Source organism: Tachysurus vachellii, chromosome 5 (assembly GCF_030014155.1).
Source record: "Tachysurus vachellii isolate PV-2020 chromosome 5, HZAU_Pvac_v1, whole genome shotgun sequence".
NCBI lineage: Eukaryota > Metazoa > Chordata > Actinopteri > Siluriformes > Bagridae > Tachysurus > Tachysurus vachellii.
The window spans coordinates 26,803,427-26,827,185 of NC_083464.1; the positions used below are offsets into that span (position 1 = coordinate 26,803,427).

The following is a 23,759-nucleotide window of genomic DNA, read 5'->3' on the forward strand; positions in this document are numbered from 1 at the left end:
GTATATACCCTTGCAATACGGTTTGTATGGTATAAAAATACACAGTATAGCTGGAGATTTGTGGTGTACACCTGACCATCATGGCCACATGTGCTTGGTGACCATCACATTACAGATGGTAGACTATGGTGATTTGCCTGGTGCAAGAGCATTAGTGAGGCCAGGCCTGGGGTGTAAGAAGCTAATCATTCAGCTATTTTAATGAATAATTACATTAGTGCACATTTACAGTGCCTTCACAATTATTATGCAGATATCACATTCAGTGGGGGCACGGTGGCTTAGTGGTTAGCACGTTCGCCTCACACCTCCAGGGTCGGGGTTCGATTCCCGCCTCCACCTTGTGTGTGTGTGGAGTTTGCATGTTCTCCCCGTGCCTCGGGGGTTTCCTCCGGGTACTCCGGTTTCCTCCCCCGGTCCAAAGACATGCATGGTAGGTTGATTGGCATCTCCGGAAAATTGTCCCTAGTGTGTGAGTGAATGAGAGTGTGTGTGTGCCCTGCGATGGGTTGGCACTCCATCCAGGGTGTATCCTGCCTTGATGCCCGATGACGCCTGACATAGGCACAGGCTCCCCGTGACCCGAGGTAGTTCGGATAAGCGGTAGAAGATGAATGAATGAATGAATGAATATCACATTCAGTGCAAAGTAAACACTGGTAAACGACGTAGCACTCGCTGTTCGTTTGGTAGCTGAAAGAATCGGATCTTTTTGGCGAATGACGCTCAACGATTTGACTCATTTGATTCAGAGTCGCGATTCGTTCATGTATTCATCGTTTACAGGGCACACACACACACAAAAAAAACCACATCTTAGCCAATCCACATAGCCATATGCTTAATACAAATAATTGTGATCTTGTCAGAACCAAATTCTGTCCGGAACCCAAAACACCCAACCGATGTTTCCCAACGACCATCGCTTTATTTTGGTCCGTTGCGTATTCCCCGGATCAGGAAAACCTAGCATATGTAGGCTAAGTACAGCGTGCTAATGAGCTCGAATGTTGTTGTTTTAAGTAATTCATATTTATATTGAACACTTTAATATATTAAGTATGTACTAAAATGGTTGAGATGTAAATAACACTAGTGGATATATAAAGCACTGCGTGAATAACATTACACAGAGCAAGAAGACATTTAGAGCTTCTGACTGTCAAGTAAGTAACTGTATTGGCAGGTAAATTAGGTTTGAACTGATTTGTATGTTAATATAAGAGCTGTGACTGACTCATTCCGCTACATGTCTGTTTGTAAGTAAACGTAGTAAAATGTCGGAGTCGGGTCACAGCCAGCCCGGGATGTACGGACAGGGACGGAGGAGACGCAGACGCAGGGACAGGGAGCCTGGACCACCTGGACAAAACCTCTCCGGACCGAGTCGTGATCGAGACTACGGCCCACGGGAGCGGAGAGTATGTTTGTATCTATTATAGTGACTCAATCGTTACATCAGAGCGTTATATTAAATCAGTAAGTTTGGGTTTTTTTCTGCTGTGACTTTAGGATGGAAGCGAGGAGCCGTCTGGTCCACTTCTTCAGAAAACTCCCATCATCCTGGCCAAACCACCAGGAGAAAGGGTGAGTTTGGGGAAAAAAACAACAAACTGAAACGTCATCACTACCTATCTATCTGTTTGTCAGACTTGAAACTGTTCCCTATGCATGTATTGATGTTCATTACAGTCAGAGCATTATCTTGTTTAGGGATCATAGTCGAAACGCGCCCTATCCTGGGAACTCACCGGTACACACACACACAGCCATAATTCTCTTTTTTTGACGAACATGTGTCCTTTCAGGCAAAGTCGAGCGCTGCCAGCAGCGGCACTTTGTTGGAGAAGCCGATTATGCTGATAAAAGCCAGAGATGAAGGAGGCAAACCGGGGACCACACCAGATGCTGCTCTTCCAATGTCTGGCTCAGGAGCAGCAAAGCTGGAGAGGGAGGGTCAGCGTCCAACGCAGCCTGTGTATCAGATCCAGAATCGAGGGATGGGTTCGGCTGCATCTACTTGTGCTGTTGATCGTGAGTTGGTCTCAGATGCCAGATGTTTTCTATCCCTCGTACACTTATAGACCTCAAATCAAATCCAAATTAAATTTTATCACATACATATACATACAGAGTACGACATGCAGTGAAATGCTTTTTGCATCTGTCCAGTATTCAAACATAAGGAATGCAATTTGGGATAAAAAATAACCAAAAGGAGGTAGATAAATAGTAAGTAGATACGTAGATAAATGTATAAACTATATAAAAAATATACATAAACTATGAAAATATAAGTAAAAAATAATGTATATACATAAATATACATAGACCTGCTGTGTCAGCCCATTTTTCTGCTTTTCTGCGTGTCTCCAGACAAACGCTGTTCTTAATATTTTTCTTCTTTTTTTCACTGGCAGCTGTGATTGGACAGACGAAGCTCCTCCCCCCTGAGAAAATGAAGCACAGCATTAAACTGGTGGATGACCAGATGAATTGGTGCGACAGTGCTATGGAGGTAAGATTGTGAACTTTTATTTTTAATATGTCAACATGTAACTATGTTGATGAAGGTTAGTTGTATTGTTTATTAGTATATTATTATAGTAGACTTTCATTTTTAAACAAACGTATATCTATATCTATATATATCTGTATGTAACTTAATTTCTAGCGTTGTCTCTCTCTGTCTTAGTATCTGCGAGACCAGACTGACATGCTGGTTGTGGGAGTTATTGGGCTCCAGGGGATGGGAAAGTCCACCATCCTGTCTCTCCTCTCAGCCAATATGCCTGAAGAAGACCAAAGGTAAACGGTACACTATGGTTCTTTATTTTGTGACTGGTTTATTTTTAAATTGTAGATTAATACAGCTGGATTTCTCTGGTATTTTAAAAAATTTGTTTAAAATTTAATGTATTGTAAAAAATAATCCTGGCAGTGTGTTCATACAGCGTGCATATTGTTAGAGTATCCTCTGTTAGTACACCTTTAGACGGAACCAAAACACATTTAACTAATAATTATATTTAATTTGTTCACTTGTGGAATGTAGGCAAGTAAATTTTTAAGTACAGTTCATCAAACCGGAATGTAAAATAATCTTTAAAAGCCTTAATAATAATTAAATAGAAACAGTCACCAGATAGCTATCAGTAACTAAACAGAATAACCTTATAGTTCATATTAAACCAAATAGCCAGAACTATAACGCTTTGCAGTGTGCAGTGTTGGTCTGTTGAGATACCCAATATCACAATGTCAAACAGTTGGTTGTTACCTCATCTGTGCTGTACGTCTAAGTAGCAAAATCACTGGACACTTTTTTTTTCTCTTTCAGCATCTCTTCTAATCTGATTATTATAAATTGAGTTACTGTTAATACCTATCACATGGAAAATACAGTTCCTCATATCTAACTGCATGTTCGGTGCTTTGTGCCACGCAGGGCGTACGTGTTCAAGGCCCAGACGCAGGAGATCAAAGAGCGAGGGGGCAATCAAACGACTGGAATCGACTTCTACATTACACAAGAAAGAGTGATCTTCTTAGACACACAGGTTCGTCTAAGATTCTTGGCTTTTTTTCTCTCATTGTCTATTGATTGATACCGGAATTTAACTGTATTCTCTCTCTCTTCTCTTCTCCTATGTGGTCTTTACTCAGAGTGATTATGTCCTGGAGAGGATTTAACTTTTTTTTTGTTAATATCAGAGGTGTCTATTACATTCCAGTCAAGCATAAACCAAGATTAACTGATAATACAAACCCCCTTTCTAGCCTATTTTATATTTTTTGCTCTAACTCACCCAGGTCAGCCCGGGAAATACTGCTGAGTAGTTGTAACACTAAAAGGTGCAGGGCCAGGGTTAGGGTTTAATGCGCAGTGAAATGTCTTAATACAATTATTACTTTGGAAATCTACTACCAATTTTATCACATGTGGCACAATAGCTTCGTTGTGGCACAATAGCTTCATTTCGTCCCAAGAAATTATAAAAAAAAAAAAGAAAAAAAAGAAATGTCTCTCTGATGAGCTGTAAGATGTCAAGATTCAGCTGCAAATCATCTTGTATTACCGCTAATAGATGTTTCAAGATGAGCAGGATGAAAATGATATGATGTATATATTTTCTACATCACACTTACTGCTTTAAACAGTCAGTTTATCAATCAGAACCACACTGGTCACAGGAATACCTGTAGCTGTCATGTGGCTGCTTTCTTGCTCTTGTAGTCTGTCTCGAGATGACATTTTCCCCACAACAAGGCATTTATGTTTCATTCTTTAAAGTTTAAACAAGAGTCTGATGTCTGAGGGTGGGGAGAAAAAGGTTTTCTGCAGGTTCTCAAATACTCAAGAGACTATCTGGCACCAAAACTCATGGCCCGGTCAAAATGACTGAAAATACTTTGTTTTTTTCTCTCTCATTCTGACGTTTTAGGTGAACATTATTTAACTTTTTTTTTTTTTTTTTTTTTTTTACCGTTAATTGCCATAATTTATGCACTGCTCTGTTGCCACATGATTGGCTGACTACATGACCATGCAAGTGTTAGTATTAACAGTAGATGTGTTTGTCTTTGCTCTTTTTCAGCCAATTTTAAGCCCTTCGATCTTGGATCATCTCATTAACAATGACCGCAAGTTGCCGCCTGAGTATAACCTGCCACACATGTATGTGGAGATGCAGGTCAGTCTGTAGTAACTAGGAAATATTGTTCATTAATAATTAATATTGAAAAGGTACAAAAAAAAAAAAGAAATGCTCTAAAAACCGATTTTGTTTAAAATTTTGTTCATGTCTGAGTGTTTGATTCATTTTGAGTAGAAGATAAAATAGCCTTCATATTTCTGTCATAAATCTCATTTAATTCTTATTTCTCACGTGTACTTACAAAAAGGTGATATTTCTTCCTTAAATAAATTTGTCTTAAACTGTATGCGAAAGCCGCTGAATTAATGTGTGAGCAGTGTAACAAGTATGTTTATTAACTCCCTCATCGTCTCCTGGTATGTAATCAGTCGCTCCAGATAGCTGCTTTTCTCTTCACTGTGTGTCATGTGGTCATCGTGGTTCAGGACTGGTTCACAGACATCAACCTCTACAGGTAAGAAACTGCTTTTATTCAGGATATGCCGTAATGCTTGTGTACATGGTGCACTACTTCAGTTCAGATTGTGCTATATAATATCCAATATCTAGCCCAAATGGTCACCAATGGGTTTCTAATTATTGAGATTTATAAGGGGGTTTTTACACCTGGTCACTTCATGCGTTTTCTGTGATCTGATAGCTATCCGATGGTAAAAAGACCAGGTCTAAATGCCCTCCGAAACGTTTTCGAGACAGATATAAATCCGATTGTACAAACCACTTCAGGAGGTGGTCTGGGACGCATTTCAGATGAAACTGGACAGGTGTAAATTAATGTGGTTGTACAAGCCACATACGTCAGCGCTATACTCCTCCCAAAAGGAAGTACGTCACTCGCAAGTAATCTTTCACCCAGGAGTCTTGTTGGGTCTTAAAATGCACTGCTGCTGCCAGCGAAAATGCAGCAAACAGTAAATGCTGTTTTTTGTAGCATAAACGTCTTCTTTTTGATTGTATTCTGAAAACAGCAGACACCAAAGCGTGTTCCATTTCAATTACCCCGGAAATGAGGTAAAATATATTTGCATTTTGGGCAGGAATAGAAAGATCAGATTGATATCTGATTCGCCAAGACGCATTTATGTGGCCTAATGTAAATGGAACAGTTTTAACAAATCAGATAGCTGTCGGATCAGAGAAAACACATGAAGTGACCAGATGTAAAAAGGCCCTAAATGTTCTTTTATATCTGTTTTTGTTTTATAATGGAAACATTGAAAAAGGTCTTTAATACAGACATAGTTGATATAAAGAGAAACCTGTGGATAATAAAACATTTGGAAATACATGAGACATTTTTTCTGCTGATCTTTAGGTTTCTACAAACCGCTGAGATGCTAAAGCCTTCGACTCCATCTGGCAGCCACGATAGTGTTGGTTCATCAGGACCAGATGATGGTTCAGAATACTATCCTCACCTAAGTAAGCCTACTTGTACCAAGATCACATCAGAACTTTGTTCTTATTTTACTGCCAAAGATCAGAGTCCGTATTCAAGAAAATTCTTAGTGTTCACAGTTTCTCTTAGTGACTTAATTCAGAGAAATGTTTGCACGTCCCCTTAAAATGAAAGAAGATCCTAGTAAAAATAAAAGTTCTTTATAAAGCATCTTGATCCTTAAAAGAGCTCCTAAGGTCAAAAAGTCTTAGGAGTAGTGAGTAGGACTTTTAAGCGGTCTAAGAGTTTCTTTAGCAGGGGAAAATTTAATAATGATAGGGAGGTAATAAGATGCTACAGATTAGACCGTGGTTTATTTTTGTGACCAATCATATTAGAGTTAACATCTCTGACACAGCGCAGAAATGCCACATATATATATATTCTGCCGATACTGCATTTTTTCTCTGTTACGGGGATGTAAGCATATCTACAGATGCCATAGCAGCAGAAATTTGGCGCTATGATGTTTCTATCTACATTTACAATTATAGCATACAGATGTTGGAGCATCTCTAATATGATTGGTCACAGACATCATTATATAGACTCAATTATCTTAACATGGAGACAAAGCGAAGACCCTGCCTCCTCTCTATGATCATAGTTTTTGTATATTTTCCTTGAATCCTGGATCACTCGTGAGATAAGATTTCTGGTTAGAAATATTTATACTAAATTAGGATTATTACGAATGACTAAATTACTAAAAAATGCCTCAATTTTAAAATCTTTATGAATATGGACTCAGGCCATAACCTGCCTAGCATAACTAATGCTCTTGAATTGTTTTTCTTGCACTCAGAGTTTGAATGCAGCAGCTCATTTTGTCAGCCAGTAAAATTTAGCTTGAGCTGATAAAACTGACTGTGTACTGTAATGTCACTTTAGAATATAAAGCTCAGGTGAATCAGACATGCATTAGCTAGTCCACCAGGCTAGGCTAGTGAAAGCTGTCTGTTCAGCCCAGAGATCAGAGAAATAGGTCGCTAAGGTGATGTAATAAAGTATTACCAGCTATTAGGCTAGTTAAGAACATATTAATACAATCACAAGCATGTATATAATCGCTGTGCACGAAGCGACTCGGCCATAGTCGCTATCCTTTATAAGAACGTGTCTGATGTTCCAGGTTGTGCTTGTGCCATTGATAAAAAGTCAGAAATGAGCTACGGTGTCCTCTCATCCTGTTACTTGTAAAAGGTCATTTAAATCTGGCTAGCATCTTTAAAGCTCCACTTCATTTTGATCAATCCAACTAGTAAAAGAAAAGCCAATAATACTGACTGTGACTGCCAGAATATTGAGTAAAAGAAACTATTCATTTCAATAAATAAACGACTCAAGCTGCACATTTGGTGTCACTGTGTTTTGTAGTTTTCTTACAGAACAAAGCAAGAAGGGAGGATTTTTGTCCCCGAAACCTGAAAGATATGCACATGGTTGTGGACAAGCTCATGGCCCACTCCCACCTGAAATATAAAGGTTCGTCCAGAAAGCTTCTTAGCACTTCTAACATCTCTGTACAAGATTCTGTACAGATAAATGCTAGCATTTACTTTTACATTCCAGAAATTCTATTAAGGTTTCATGTTACATGGAAATGATACGCAGCTGTATCTTGGACCTGTGAAAAACGTATTTATCATTATTTGATGCTTTGCTCACTGACTCTGCCGATGTTGTGATATTGATACTTAGGCATGCTGTCCATGTTGGACTGTAATATATTCCCTGGACTGGGTCGGGACTACCTTGAAAATGAAGTCAATCTCTTCCTTTTGCCAATTTTGGAGAATGATGGAGATGACGCTTTGACAAGAGCAGGTCTGAAGATTTTTTCTTTTTTTTTTTATTTATAACTTGTGTTAATTCATGGGTGAATGTTTGACAGTAATATGAGTGACCAGATTTTCATATTGTTATATTGGCAGTGGCAACTCAGTGGATAAGGTGTTGGATTAGTGATCAGTGAGTTCGAAGCTCAGCACCATCAATCTGCCATTGCTGCCACTTTTTATTTTTTATTTTCTTTTTTAAATAAAAGTTGCTCTAGATAACTTTTTAACATTACATGCTTTCTTTTGATCTTTTCTGTTGATCTGAAACTGATTTCCATCCTTGGTTTCTTAACACTGCCGACACAGTGTTAAACCTTTAGCTGATGATTTGTGTGTTGTGTTTAAATCACTAGGATCTGGATCTACTCCTCTTTTCTCTCTGCTGCCTGGCTACAAAGGCCACCCAAGCTTTTCCTCTCTGATGTCCAAATTGCGTAGCCAAGTCCTGGCCATGCCACGCAATCAACTTTCCCACACCATCCTCACTGAGAAAAACTGGTAATCAAACAATGCAGATAAATAGACAATTTAGATTTCTGTTGTGACCGGTTCATGCAGATGATTAAAAATTTGCAGGTATTGTAAAACGTCAATATAGTCATGGAGGGAATTATTTATTATTAAGCATCATTATTTTAATCTTGCAGCAGATTTTAATTTTTTTTACTAAATAACTATTATACATTAGGGTCCAAGGCTCTTAAACCAGACGCTGTCATTTTGTTATTTGCCTTTTCGCTAATAACTGAGACAGTTTAATGCTTTTAGCCATTTGAGAAGTTCCAGTACGAAATGAAAATCTAAATAATATGCTATTTGATAAAGAGAACAAATAATTGTCACACCATATTTTCAGTTTAAGTGCTAATAGAAACATGTAGTTGTCACTTAATGTTGCTTGCAGTCTTAAGTTTAATGGCTTCTCATGTAGTGGTTTTTGTGTGTTAATGTATGTGGATTTTTTTTATACCTGCACAGGTTCCACTACGCTGCCAGAATATGGGATGGGGTAAAGAAATCCTCTGCACTATCCGAATACAGCCGCTTACTGTCCTGAACCACACAGGACACATATCTGAAAATGGCAGCAATGATGAAGGTGTCATGAGCAACTAGACCAAGGCTGACTCTTCATTGGAACACCTGATGTTCAGACAGTAGCTACAGGAACACACACTAATCTACCATAAATAGGGAAATAGAGCACGGATTTCGGATCTTCTGCCAACTTTTTGACTGTGTAGGATTTGATCCATCAGTTGCGGTCTACATCAGAGGTTAAGGGAAAAAGAGCTGAGCGCTGAATTTTCACTCACACACTGCTCTTACATTTATTGCTCTAACCTGGTCTGTTATGGTGGCTCCATAACTCAGATGAGTTCATCACTGGGCACCATTCATGCACTGTACTGCATTTTATCTTAGCCAATCCACCTACTTGGCATGGTGTGAGGAAACAGGAGGATCTGGAAAGAAAACCCATGTGGAAACAGCGAGATGATGTGTAGAAACACCAGACAGGCGGTAACCCGAACTCAGGATCAGACGACCAGCCCTGGAGATCTGACGTGACAGGGCTACCCACTGTGCCACTATGCCACTTATTTATTTGCTGTAAATGAACAAATTTAAAATGTAGGTTGTAAGATTACTTTGTATGGAAACAAGTTTTTATGTTTAATAAAACAGCACTGAAATTAAACAAATTGCGGACAAGTCGTGATCAAGACAATTGTGGTACAAGTGTATCTGCTGCATAACAACGCTGAAGTTATAAAACATTTTACCTTGTGTCTTATTCATTTAACTACAGTATTATGCTGATTCATGCCAATAGAAGATGGGAACATTGTGTCCATAAAGTGATGCATGCGATTAGTAACAAATAATCAAATAAGCTGCCTTTAGATAAAGCTTGATGTGTATTAACAGTGGGTCTAGTGTGTGCCAGGGAAACTTCCCAACACCACATTACTTCACCACCAAGGTAATAAGGTTACCTTAAAATAAGTTTTGGTCCATAGATTTATGCCGTTAATGCCAAATCCCCACCCTACATTGCAGCCAGAATTCAGAAACTAGCCTAAATGTTTATAGTCTTTAGCTCTTCAGTTTAGATGAGCATGTGCCCAAGGTAGCCTCAGATTCTTGTTCTGGTCTGATTCAAATGGATCCTGATATGATCATCTGCTCTTGTAACCTATCCACTACAATTCTGATATGTTTTAGAATCAGAAGCATTTATCCGTACCACAGTTGTAGTTATTTGAGTAACTGTAATAACCTTTTCATTTGAAAACATTGTTTTTTTTTCTTTTCTCCGATATCTCTTTGCAAACCCTAGAAACTGTTGTATTTACATTTACATTTACAGCATTTGGCAGATGCCCTTATCCAGAGCGACGTACATAAGTGCTTAAATCTCTAACATTGAATCATTAATGCTGGCTCATTAGGTTACATACTTAAGATACCATGAGTTTAAAACATTTGTTCAGAGTTACAATGAAAAAGTGTCAAAGGTTGTATTTTTTTTTTAAATGCAAAAGATAAGGAAAGAAGTGCTAGTTGAAGTGTTTCCTGAATAAGTAGGTCTTCAGCTGCTTGAAAATAGCCATTGACTCAGCTGTCCGGACTTCTAGGGGAAGTTCATTCCAACACCTTGGTGCCAGAACAGAAAAAGAGTCTTGTAGTATACTTGCCTCTTACCCTGAGAGATGGTGGAACCAGTCGAGTGGTGGTAGATCGGAGGGTGCAGTGCGAGGAGTGATGAGGGCTTTGAGGTAAGAGGGAGCTGGTCCATTTTTGGCTTTGAAGGCCAGCATCAGTGTTTTGAATCTGATGCGTGCAGCTACCAGAAGCCAGTGGAGGGATTGCAGCAGCTGGGTGGTATGCGAGAACTTTGGCAGGTTGAAAACAAGCCGTGCAGAGCCGTACTGAGCCCTGTGGGACACCAGTGGAGAGTCTGCGTGGAGCAGATGTCACTCCCCTCCATGTTGTGCTTGAAATCCCTTGAGACCAACAGTTTTTTAAACACTCAAACCAGCCTGTTTGGTACCAACTACCATGTCAAAGCAACAGTCACTGAGATCATGTATTTTTATTGAATCTCTTGACCTGTAACTGTGTGAGCAGCCAGTCAGTGAGTGTATACAAAATGAGGCAACAGTATAGTTGTGTTTGTGTCTGTATAGTCTTGCAAAAATGGTCCAACAAATGTGTTGTGCTTGAAGCGTAGAGCATCTGTTTATCCAAACACCAGTGTGTTTATGGTCACTGCTGTGCTGAACATGGCTTATAAATGACACCCACATCACAAATAGTCATTGGTGGCCCGTGGGTGTGTTTAATATGATCAAATGTCCGTATATGTATATGATGTGTGTAATAATCAGTAACGGTACAAGGTACAGACAGTGTATCTAATGACCCTGTGCGCGCGCATGCGCATGATTATACTGTCGATAGTCCAGTGTATCCTCTAGCAAGCCTTATTTTGTGACGTAATTTCCGTGTCCATAAACGTACAAAGGAAACGGACGGATTGACGTTTGAACATCACACCAGTTTATTTTTGTGCTGTTTTAATTTCATTTTTCAACGATACAATTAAAGTCTTTTTTTTTTTATACTTATACAATGTAATATTATTAAATCTTTCTCAGTGTGGGAAACAAAAAGATGACGGAAAGAAAGTGGCTCTTTACCAGATCTTGTCAAAACACCCAAATATTAGACACAAGTGGATGCAGTTTATTTTTCCCCTGAGATTTTCAGACATAAACTTATCTATCTGCGCAAAAAAAGCACATTTCAGCTCGGATTACTTTCTCAGCAACTTCCAGGATTGAAAACTTATAAAAGGATGGATTCATTCCAACTTTACTGGACCTGACTACAAACCCACACCATGTATGTATTATTTTTTTTTTAAGCAAATAAATAAATAAAATTTTATATATATATAAGACGACGCCTCTGACACTTCGTGATGTTTAATGAAACTTTCACTTTCCAACACTGTTTGTCAGAGAATTTAATAAAAACTTTTATGCACACAAAAGATCATCTTTTCGCTTATTGGCTCTTTTTTAAATCTAGAAAACAAGTGCTATACTTGTGGAAATAGCAGTGTAAACAATTAAATTGACACGGAACTGATCATTGTTCTTGATGAGAAACGGATTGAATTAACTGACGGACCGGGCGCATGCGCATTACTTACAGGAACCAACGTCTCTTTTGGGTTTATAATTGAACGACATGCGCATGCGCAAATCCTAACGCTGGGTGATCTCATAAAAAAGGTAGCGACTGAAGAGAACTTGTATTCAGTGATAAACAGTATGTAGTAAAACTGGGGACATGTTGAGCACAGCATAAATAAATTTTAAAGAATAAAGGTCTGTCAAGCTGCCAAAAATGCAGCTTTAAAAGTGTCTTAAAGCAAAATCGAGGTGAGGACATTTAATTAAACATTAGACCCACGAAATAATGATATATAACCAGTGATTCAAATAATATATATATATATATATATATATATTTTGTATGTTTCTATGTATGAACATGTTTTTGTGACGCTTTCCAGTCTCTCTTGTTTCCACAGTGAGGTGACGTTGCCATGGAAATCGTCTCTAAGGAGATGGTGCGTGCAGTCGGTGCTGAACGACAGCGAGATGTAAACATAGTTAAAGAACCGAATGAAGTAAGTTACTTGTTAAAGTGGGAACAAACCGCACAATACAAGTCTTAAGTTTACATTTTTTGTAGAAATATATTTTGTGATTAATCTCGTGACACGTTTTGGCCATTATCCTATTAAAAATGATAATAAAACTCATTTAAAGGACAGGCATGCTAATCTGAATATTATATAAGTTCACATGTCTAAGAAATTCAATAACTTTGAATTTATTTGTTTTATTTTAGTGCACACAGACCTGGAGTGTACCAAAGCTGGAGGCCTCGAGTGATGAGGAGGTGGTTTCGAGAGGATTCAGTGATGACGTGTGCTGTTTGTGTGGGGGAAACTTCAGTTTTCTGGACCATCCGACTGAGCACTTTATTAAGCACACGGATGAGGTTTGTTGCCACTTGTGCCCGACGAAATTCCCCCATATAAACTCGCTGGACTTGCACCTGAAAAATGCCCACACTAAATACAATATATTCTGTAAAAGTTGCAACATGGGGCGACATCGACCGAAGCAGTGGACTGTGGAAATTGACAAGACACTAAAGACCCCACAAATGACACTACTTGATGATGAGGTGGAGGAGGTCAAAATTGAGAATGAGGAGTTTGAAATAAAGTATGTGAAGGAGGAAGAGAAGGAGGTTGTTGTTGGAAAAATGGAGGAAACAGAAAGAAACAGCATTACGGAGACTTCAGAGGATGATAAGATGGTCAACAGAAGCTTGCATGATCATAACTATTTCTTCTCACAAGCATGCAGCTCTATAAGAGAAAATGCCAATAATGTTGTTCTGTATACCAGCAATGAAAATGTGCTTGTTTTAATTAACAAAACAGACACAGGAATATCCCCTAATGACTCATATAGTGAAAGTGATCAGCAGGAGACCCCAGTGGATGATCAGGCCGCGTGCAAAGGCATACATGATCATACTTACTTTTCCTTTCAGAGCCTTGAAAATCACACGCTCCTTGCAGAACAAGCACCGGTTCCTGAAAACATGCATGTGTTTAATAATAAAGCAGACAGTAGGATATTCTGTAAGGACCCAGAAAGTACAGAAAGTGACCAAAATCAAGACCAGGAGAATGAGTTGGTGTCGAGTGGATTGATTGATCACACTTATTTCTCCAGACAAACACTCGAAAATCACGCTGTTCTCTCTAAACAAGTACAAAGTAAAGAAAATATACTCAAAAATCCAAGTCATGGAAATAATGCCGATATGACTGATCAAGAAACCACTATGTTAGAAGCATCACAGTTGGAGTATAAAATGAAGGTGGAGGAAGAACTTTGTGAATTTGAACCCGTTCAGGAAGATGAAGGAATGTGGGAACATGTGGGAAGGATTCAGAGAAGTGACCATGAGGACAGTGACACAGGTCAGGAAGATCAGTGCTCAGATACAGTATCTTGCACATCCACAGGCACTAATGATGACACTTCAGTTAAGGATTGTCAGACAAGGATCGTGATTCAGAAACAAAACGATGAAAACACTAACCAGAAACCACTCAGACCTGTAGGCTCTGTAAATTCATATCCTGCCACCAGTTTATATAAAGACCTACAGACCTGTGCATACTGTGGCCTTAGCAAACTTCCCAACACTGTAGACTCTATGGTACGGTGCACATGCACTCAAGCGTTTACATGTTCTCTGTGTGTAATTGCGTTTAGCACCGAACAAATGCTACTGACCCATCAAGCAGAGAAGCACCCTTTAGCCAAATATATGTGTGGGAACTGCCTGCAGCTATTTCACACCCAAAATATTTTCATACAGCATGTTTGCAGCAAACCCAAGGGGTTCAGTGAAAAATCTTTAACCCCGTCCAACATCTCAGACAGTTCAAAAGAGCTATTGCTCAGGATTCTGAACGTTGCTCCGTCACCTGCTGCTGCTGCAGAGTCTTCAAAGCAACCCCTGAGCTGTCAAGGAGTCGACATTATTAAAAAACCTCAAAATCTTGAAACCATGCTGAATTCCACTTCACATTCATTGCCCAACAGTGCTTCCATCTCTGATACACAAAAGGCCCCAGTTCAAGTAACAGTCACTAGGACAATGAGTCATTCCCAGAAAAACAATTCGACATGTTGCACCTTAAATGGAGACCAAGGACAAGTGATGATTCCCATTTCTACAGGTACTGAGAAACAAATTGGGCAGGTGCAGGTTTTAAGTCCATTGCAGGCCAAATTGGTGACTCCAACTTCTTCTTCTACTTCTTCTAATCCTAAACAAATCCACTTTTCACCCCAGAGCCAAGGGCAACTGACAGCCATTCCTACAGTTACTCAGACAAAAAGTGGACAAATTCAGGGTTTAACTCCACATACACCTGCAGGCAGTGCAGAGCTGACGACAAGAGTTGTCCAGCCTCAGCTGCATCCTGCTTTTGGAGTCCACTTACCTCATCCTTTTCAGTCCCAGATCTCTAACTCAGTGTCTATCCCATCTCAAACAGACCAGCTCCCTAAATCCAGTGTTCCCTTCTTGGATATTTGTAGGTATTCTCAATCTACCCAGATCCACCCTTCATCCCCCAGGCCTTTAAAAATAGTGGCCATGTTTGTGAACCAGAGCAAGGAGCTGGCCCTGCAGAAGCGCATGTGCCAGAGTTGGCGTTCCAAGGCTGTGTTCCCATGCCGGCAGTGTGGCGCTTTGTCACGCCAGTTCTCACTGGGTGTACGTCACCGCTATCAACACCGTGGCCCACGCCTTTACAGATGCCAGTGTGGCAGAACCTTCCATCAGCGCATGCACCTACTGCGCCATCAGGTTCAGCATGCCGAGGCCACACGCTACATCTGTGCTGCCTGTGGCCAGATGTTCTGTGGTACGAAGCAGCTGGCCTGCCATAGGCCCCTATTCAGGATCACACAATCAAATAGAAAAAAACAAGCAAATAAAGAGTGCAGGAACATTTTTCAGTGCAACTGCGGCCATTCCTTTACAAGACCTGCCGCGTTATTGTGGCATATGTTAAAAAACTCCAAAGCCCGCAAACTGCGCTTAAAAGGCTTACAGTATATTACTGTTCAAATTGACTAAGTTTCAAAGTGAAATGGATTGCTGTCAGTGAAATTGACAATAAAGACTACTAGAGTGGCTATTTTTTCTGCTGTTAAATAATCCTACATAGTCAGCTGGGCATCAAAATCCCTGTGGTGTTGAACTGGATAATCAGATAAGTTATTTTGGTGAGTCTGATTAATGTACACTCATTACTAAGGACCATATTTATAATAAACCTATGCTTTGTGAATGTTGTATTTGCTATTGGGATTTCATTTCTACAGCAGATATTCCGGGGCTGCCCAGATATAGAGATGGGCATTGGTATTTTGTCCAGAGGGAACGTTTTTAATATATTTTCAGTTGTATTTCATTTCAGTTATGGATTGATTTACTCTGTCAATGCTAAATGACCACTCTACTACACTTAGAAGAACATCTTGAATCCTTAAGGATATTTGGGCTTGTGCCTCTGAAGGAACCAAGAAATCCTGCAACAGACTTCTCCAGTACAGCTTTATGAAGATGATAAAACTATTTAACCTCAGAGAACTTTTTTATTTTGTGAGTGTGTTTCTAGAGCACCATAGTCAAGAAATCTAGAAACTTATCAGAGTGCAATAATATATTTGCCCACTAGAGGGAGCAAAAATGCAAAAAAAAAAAACATGCAGAGTCATCGTCTCCTATGGAGACAACTACCTCAGTTTTAATACACCAGAAAACAGGATTTAGTAATAAAGAGTTTTTCCGTTACAGCAGCATCCTTGAGACTGTGTGAAGTCATTTCATGGTGAGACTACAGTTTTACCCCTCGGTTGCTTAAAGGGGACTTGATGTTCACTACATTTTTAAAACGCTACACCATATTGAATCTATGAAACTATATTAATTCTTATAAAATATCTTCATTCCAATTTGATTGGACAAGTGAAGATCTAAGAGTGCTGATCTTTATTATAACGTTCATATCGCTTGACCTGTCTGTATTTGTGACACTGAAACCATTACTGCACTTCTGTGTGTTTCATGACAACATGTAACACTACACAGCTGTGGCTTTGGGGAAACTTTTCATTAACAGCTAAAATGTATAAAAATAAAAGTAAAATGACTTTTTAAATGATGAATTCCACATTCTTTGCAGGTTAAATCACAAACCTTTAACTTGTACTTGGATATCTGATTTATTGTCATTTATTTGATCGATATTTTATGTATTATTGTTCATGTGATTAGTAAAATCAACATATCAATAACAACTCAGATCAGGTACACACTTTCTTGACGATAGAAGTATGAAAAATAAAATAAAATATAATGTGTTAACCGATGTTTGATGGGGTCTGATGACTGTTTAAGCAACTGAAGAAAAATACTTTACATTAAATTTCCATTAGCTAACACTATTTATGGCATTCGTTTCCCATTACCAAACCTCAGCTTTGGTGAAAATAACAAAGTTACACCTATATTGACTTAGGCTTAAGCGTTAATAAGATACACCTGCATTGATGAATGTTGATTCAGTCTAGGATTAAATCTATATGGAGTCCATATAAATGAGCCAAAATAACTGTATTTCATAAGAGATGTAAATATGGAAGTCAGTTCTTAGCTTTGGCAGCTTCTTCCTCTACGTTTGGCTTTTCCCATTAGGGGTCACCACAGCGAATCACGTGTTTCCATCTGTTTCTAACTCTATCCTCAGCATCCTTTACTCTCGCACCAATTACCTTCATGTCCTCTTTTAACAAATCCAACATCCTTCTACTAATATAACCATCTCCCTCCTTTGCACATGTCCAAACCATCTCAATCTAGCCTCTCTGACGAACCTGAGCTGTCCCTCTGATGTGCTTGTTCCTAATCCTGAGCTTGGGGTGCTTATAATGTTATATTATTATTATTGCGGGCTTACTAGTGGTATTATTATGCTATGAACCTTTTAACACAGGTGTTATTTATTTGGTTTATTAAAAACTATTAAAGTGAGTGTTACCTACTTTGCTAGTGTTATTTATGGTATAGTACTCCCGAAGCTCATGGTTTGTGCAACCAATGTGTTAAATAATCTTATAAATGAAGTAAACCTTAATGTAAATTGTTAGCAAAAACTGTCGGTAAAACCGTGGAAATGTCTGTATTTTTTTGAAACACTGAGAAATCTTGTGTGTCAAAAACCAAATCCACATATAGCCATATTATCAATAAGCTAACAATTTTCAAATGATAAGATAATATTAGAACATTCTTCAAACCTCGCCACCGTCGCCTCCAACTTGCTCATTAGGGATAGGGATAGATGTTAGAGATAAATAGTAACTTAATATTAAACTTCCGTAAAGCTGCTTTGAGATGATGTGAATTGTTAAAAGCACTATACAAATAAATGGAATTGAATTGAATTAAGACATCTATTTATTGAAAGTCGTACTGCAGATACAACATTGTCTCTTTATTATTTTTATCTTGGGAGCCAAAAAATTGTCATGCTTAATTGCTTAAGCATTACATTGGCTTTTAATTCATCCGATTGGTTTGATATGTTTGTTTCGAAGCACTTTGTTTGACTAGTGCAGTGTAAAAGATTGAACAGATTTACATTCCTTCATTACATGTCTAATTACAACTAATTCATGACAAATTAAACAGACTATTTCCTCTGATGCTGTCGGATCTTCTTTATTGGCTTTCGGCTGCTCTGCAGAAACAAACACCCACAAGAGGCCACATAATTAAACTCCAAACCTGTAACCGTGACACAAAATCCGAGTATTTCAATTACAATGAGATATTTAACTAAAGGTACATTTTAGACAAGGTAACAAAAGTACCCTAGCTATGTTTGGCACTGTTTTTTTCCTTACGATTTGACCGCTGCATAATTTATTAAATCATTGATATGGTGGCATCAACAATTTGAATCTGGCATGCTGAATTTCTAGAAGATGCTACGTAGAACTGTCAAAAATAGACCTAAGATTCGGTAAACATGCCAATATTATAAAACACCAAATGTGTAGTTTAGACTGTTAGCTAAAATAACCCCCCCCCCCCCCCCCCCATTTGGGATGGTCTTGGAAGGAGCCACTAGATATCCTTAACAACGGAAATACAGACTGCATCCTAAATCAAGCTGAATGAGCACAAATCCCCCGTAGAATTTAAAAAGAGAATATTGGAAGCTGATCATTTTTTAAATTTGGTTTTATGCCAAATGTTGAGTTCTGCTCAGTATTAATAATACTACATCCTGAAGAATAAACACAGCAAAAATCTATTAATGATAATTGATGATAAAAAAAAAGTTCTTGGTCTTAAATGGACTCAAATGGGCTCAAAAAGCTTTGAGATCACTTTGTCTTTTAAAGCACTATGGAATTTAAAAAGGAAAACATTTTCACTAAACCTGAAAAGCATCAAACACTGAACCACAGTGCTGCAGATATAGATACACATAAATATTGTCATAAATACATTTGATTTTTGTCCTAATTCCATATCCAAGAGCGGTAATCTTCCCATTTGCAAAAAAGAAGTCCGTGCAGCAACTGCTCCCTGGAGGTCTGTTGAAAAAGAAATCACATGTTCTCCATTTATGCTGATCCAAGTAGTTTTGTGCAGTTTTGATCTGAGCCTCCGCTGTATTGTTTCGGAGGAACAATATGCCACACGTCACCTGTTTGGAAAAAGTAACATACATAAGTAACACAACCTTATCAATGACCTTTCTCCATCTCTTACCTCAAACCTAACAGGAAGGGTATGCAAGTTCATGCTATGAATACCAAGTGTCACAAAGAATTGACACCTCCGTAAGACTGACGGGAAGGTCACAAACTTCCTGACTGTAAGTACTACCCATGGGGCCATGGCAGGCACCGGCGGCAATGTGCCTGCCTGCCTGCCTTTAGACAGGGGCAGTTTCCACTACTCTTAACTCCATAATACCTTTGGCATAAAGTGAATGAGCACAAATCCCTACAGCTCCAAAAGATCCAAAATCTTCTGGAAGGCTTTCCCAGAAGAGTGGAGGTTATAAGCAGTAAAGCTGGAACAACTCAAAACGAATCCCTATGGTTTAAGAATGGACTCTTTAATACCCAGGTGTTCATACACTTTTGGTCATATAATGAAAATAGTAGGCTTCCGTGACCAAACAGTCACCCTGAGTCTGATTGATACATTCCTAAAAATGGGAGACATGGCCATGGACAAGCACGTCAGATTTGACGAGAAGATGTTTTCAAAGAGGGGGGGCACGATGGCTTAGTGGTTAGCACGTTCACCTCACACCTCCAGGGTTGGGGGTTCGATTCCCACCTCCGCCTTGTGTGTGTGGAGTTTGCATGTTCTCCCTGTGCCTCGGGGGTTTCCTTCGGGTACTCCGGTTTCCTCCCCCTGTCCAAAGACATGCATGGTAGGTTGATTGGCATCTCTGGAAAATTGTCCGTAGTGTGTGATTGCGTGAGTGAATGAGAGTGTGTGTTTGCCCTGCGATGGGTTGGCACTCCGTCCAGGGTGTATCCTGCCTTGATGCCCGATGACACCTGAGATTGGCACAGACCTGAGGTAGTTCGGATAAGCGGTAGAAGATGAATGAATGAATGAATGAATGTCTTCAAAGAAATCGATTTCCTTACAGCATCAGGTATGAGTTCATTAGTGAGGGACCCAAACGACTGCCATAGGGGTGTTGTCCTAGGTGAGAAGAGTCACCTCACTTCTTACAGAAAGCCTATTATGAATGCCTAGTTAGACACCATCCATAGATTTATTTACATTCTGTGGAAATAAAAGTCTACATACACTTGTTAAAATTTCAGGTTTTCGTGATATAAAAATTAAAGACGAATCATGTCAACCTGTTGAAGAGGACTTAAAGAGGTCTATGTGCAGGAGATCCCCTAGCAATCTTATAATGTCCATAACTTTTGCAGTGAAGATAAATTTGGTAGACTCTTACCTAAAAAGAATGTAAATGAGTAGTGTATTGGGGCAAAAGTCACTTTAACAAAGTGTTAGTTAAGGGTTGTGCACACCTATACAACCAGTTATTGTTTACCTGAGTACATTTTTTTCTTTCTTTTTTCCCCTAAAAGGTTTCTATTTGTTTTTTACTTGGATTTTTTTTGTTGTCTTTTTACCACATTAAAGGTGGGAAAAGGTCTTACATGACTTAGATGTTTCACATCACAAAAAACAGTGTGTGTACAGTGTATACAGAGTGTGTACATTTAGGATATATTAGACTATAAGACCTTATAACAGCTAGTGGGTCCTGCAGTTCCTACAGTATGGTTAGTACTTCAAAGCCATTTTTATTGGTCATACCACTTCATTACCACCACTTATGAGTGAACGAGGTCACTGTTCTGGGGGCCAGAGATAGGTTCAAGTCATTGTTTTGGAAGTCACAATAAGTCTCAAGACAAGTCTTAAATCAAGGCTGATAAGTCCATGTCAGGTTACTTAAAAGTATGAATGGAAAAAAAAAGTTATATATGTTCAGTTTCACATGAAGAGTTTCTATTTTCATTAAGTGTACCCATCTATCTCAGATCAGTTTTGCTTTTCCTTCTGATTTTACTTTGTGTGAGATTTGATTTGGTTTTGTGTCTGATATTCGGGAACCACAGGTTCTAGATGTTGCAGCCCTTTTCCTGTGGGAAACAACATAATCTCTAGGTGGAGGCTACTATGGCCGTGCAAGCTGGTTGGCTGTCGCGTTGAACACTGACAATGAACATTGATGCTAATTTAAAATGAAAAACAGTTGAATTTTTAATCTTAGGTTTTGAAAAGGGCCAAGTGACTCAAGTGAAGTCACAAGTTATTCATGCCCATTATTCAAGTCGTGCACTGTTGGTTCACAGACCAGACCTTGTCTTTCACTTTCCTCTGAGAGGCCACACCCACAGACATAGGCACCCTTACTGAGGTTCCAAATCAACTTTTGGGATTCATGCTTTGAAAGGACATTAACTATTTTGTTGGCAAATGGGGAACCTACACAATATTAGATCATTTAATGTTATGGATGATCTGTGCTAATGGACCTAGCCCTAACATGTTTCAGTATAACAATACCCCTCTGTACAAAGCAAGGTCCATAAAGACATAGATTGCCATGGTTGGTATGGAAGAACTCAAGTGGCATTCAGAGAACACCAATCTCAAGCCCACATAACACCTTTGGCATAAAGTTGCATGAGCCTCTTTTGGCTGCAAAAGTTCCAAACTCTACTGGAATGCTTTCCCAGAAGAGTGGCGGTTATAAGCAGTAAAGCTGGAACAACTCAAAATGAATCCCTATGGTTTAAGAATGAACTCTTTAATACCCAGTTATCCATATACTTTTGGTCATACAATGGAAGTACGCTTCTGTCACCAAACAGTCACTCACTCACTCATTTTCTACCGCTTATCCGAACTACCTCGGGTCATGGGGAGCCTGTGCCAATCTCAGGCGTCATCGGGCATCAAGGCAGGATACACCCTGGACGGAGTGCCAACCCATCGCAGGGCACACACACACTCTCATTCACTCACGCAATCACACACTACGGACAATTTTCCAGAAATGCCAATCAACCTAGCATGCAAGACTTTGGACCGGCGGAGGAAACCGGAGTACCCGGAGGAAACCCCCGAGGCACGGGGAGAACATGCAAACTCCACACACAAGGCGGAGGCGGGAATCGAACCCCAACCCTGGAGGTGTGAAGCAAATGTGCTAACCACTAAGCCACCGTGCCCCCTGTCTCCAAACAGTCACTGATAATTATTTATTTCGTTCCTCCTGTGAAAAATTCTTATTTCCTTTCCCTTTTTTAAAGATTGTAAACTTTTTATTTATTATCTTTGGTTAAATGCACTAATATAAAAAGGTGCAACCACTTTGCTTTTATTATCTTAAGATGTCTACAGAACTCTCAGAAGCACAGTGAGCTGGAAATGGAAATCTTTGGAACCACCAGGACTCTTCAAGAGCTGAAAACCTTCACAGAAATGGAAATAACTACCCGAAGAACAACCATCTTAGTGCTACATTATTAATCTGGCCTTTATGCTGAAGTTGCTAAATCATTGCCATTCAAGTAAAAGTCATATGGCATACAGTTTAAGGATTCATAACACAATGGGAGGGAAAAAGATGTCATTTTCTGTTCTCCACATACTATGTGTGCTGAAATCCATTTACAGCTCATGAACTGGCTGATACCAGTACATCAGATAAGCATGGTGGTACCAGCATCAGTACCAAACAAACAGTTGTATGTAAGTATACAAATCTTGGGACCACACAGGAAGGAGTCACACATTAACTTCCAGAGTGGAAGAAACATTAGTCTAAAAGGTTCAGCTGATCTTCAAGGCACAAAAACGATCTTGAAGTAGAAACAGTTAGAGGTATTAGGTACCAAAATATGTTCATCCACCATTAACAGAGGCTTTCATTGCCATGTTCTGAAAGATATCATGCAATGAAGATGTCCTTGATATAAAATTTCCTAGCCTCTTGGACAAGTGTTCTCAGGTCAAAAACAGTACTGTGTATGAAATAAAAAGGGGTGAGGCGTTTAATCTGAAGAAATACTAAAGCAAAAAATGATCAAAAAAAGTGAAAAATTTGCTCACAGCTGAGTCTTCCAGCAGGACAATGTTCCTAAGACCTCCAAAGTTGTAACAAATTGGCATAAAGGGAACAAAGTAAACATTCTGAAGTGTAGATGACCTGAATTTTATAGGACATTTGTGGACATAGCACGAAAAGCATGTCTCACTAAGGCAACAACAGAAAATAAATATTTAATTATTTTTATTTATTATAATTTACCCTCAAGCTACAGGGCAAATTAGAAGGCAGAACGTGTCTTGTATGCACGTAGCGTGATCCGTGTCACATAAAAAAATTCCCCTTCTCGCATAACTTCCTGTGCAGAAGTTACAGTACATTAATCCTTTACTGAATCGGCTTATGGTTTATATTTTTATTCACTCTGTAAAGAAAGAAAACAACTGTTGAAGTGGCCAGATGGTCGAACTCACTTCACAGTTCACGGATGTTGTCTCATTTCTTCTCTACTACTT

At 39.1% G+C, this 23,759-nt stretch overlaps 3 protein-coding genes across 5 annotated transcripts in view; 2 read left to right on the forward strand and 1 right to left on the reverse strand.

Moving 5' to 3' along the window:
- The first annotated feature begins 946 nt into the window (after window positions 1-946).
- On the forward strand, window positions 947-9,643 carry smg9 (SMG9 nonsense mediated mRNA decay factor). Its single transcript, XM_060870846.1, has 14 exons — window positions 947-1,166; window positions 1,265-1,421; window positions 1,513-1,587; window positions 1,809-2,034; window positions 2,421-2,518; window positions 2,696-2,808; window positions 3,449-3,560; window positions 4,599-4,694; window positions 5,027-5,112; window positions 5,974-6,080; window positions 7,474-7,581; window positions 7,798-7,923; window positions 8,291-8,435; window positions 8,916-9,643. Exons 2-14 carry the CDS (start codon window positions 1,278-1,280, stop codon window positions 8,992-8,994), a joined length of 1,515 nt encoding a protein of 504 aa, XP_060726829.1. The 5' UTR covers window positions 947-1,166; window positions 1,265-1,277; the 3' UTR covers window positions 8,995-9,643.
- Window positions 9,644-11,461: 1,818 nt separating this feature from the next.
- On the forward strand, window positions 11,462-16,837 carry si:dkey-79d12.4 (uncharacterized). 2 transcript variants are annotated; one of them, XM_060870847.1, is made up of 3 exons: window positions 11,462-11,849; window positions 12,547-12,645; window positions 12,870-16,837. In XM_060870847.1, the coding sequence occupies exons 2-3, from the start codon at window positions 12,562-12,564 to the stop codon at window positions 15,696-15,698; spliced, it is 2,913 nt and encodes a 970-aa protein (XP_060726830.1). In that variant the 5' UTR covers window positions 11,462-11,849; window positions 12,547-12,561; the 3' UTR covers window positions 15,699-16,837. The 2 variants fall into 2 exon arrangements, with proteins under 2 accessions (XP_060726830.1, XP_060726831.1); XM_060870848.1 differs by lacking the exon at window positions 11,462-11,849 and adding an exon at window positions 12,244-12,394.
- Window positions 16,838-18,065: 1,228 nt separating this feature from the next.
- Window positions 18,066-23,759, reverse strand: part of kcnn4 (potassium intermediate/small conductance calcium-activated channel, subfamily N, member 4) — a 39,521-nt gene continuing 33,827 nt past the window's right edge. For both annotated transcript variants that reach the window (XM_060870850.1, XM_060870849.1), the window contains exon 9: window positions 18,066-19,344. In XM_060870850.1, coding sequence (XP_060726833.1) covers window positions 19,341-19,344 — 4 coding nt within the window. In that variant the 3' untranslated portion in view covers window positions 18,066-19,340. The remainder of the gene's footprint in view (window positions 19,345-23,759) is intronic.

What these genes read in the sequence shown, in the direction of transcription:
- si:dkey-79d12.4 (XM_060870847.1), top strand. Translation starts at nt 12,562, where the DNA reads ATGGAAATCGTCTCTAAGGAGATGGTGCGTGCAGTCGGTGCTGAACGA. An exon ending in TAGTTAAAGAACCGAATGAA is followed by an intron (nt 12,646 to 12,869) that starts GTAAGTTACTTG and finishes GTTTTATTTTAG; the next exon opens with TGCACACAGACCTGGAGTGT.
- smg9 (XM_060870846.1), top strand. Translation starts at nt 1,278, where the DNA reads ATGTCGGAGTCGGGTCACAGCCAGCCCGGGATGTACGGACAGGGACGG. An exon ending in ATGCCTGAAGAAGACCAAAG is followed by an intron (nt 2,809 to 3,448) that starts GTAAACGGTACA and finishes TGTGCCACGCAG; the next exon opens with GGCGTACGTGTTCAAGGCCC. An exon ending in AGAATACTATCCTCACCTAA is followed by an intron (nt 6,081 to 7,473) that starts GTAAGCCTACTT and finishes TGTGTTTTGTAG; the next exon opens with TTTTCTTACAGAACAAAGCA.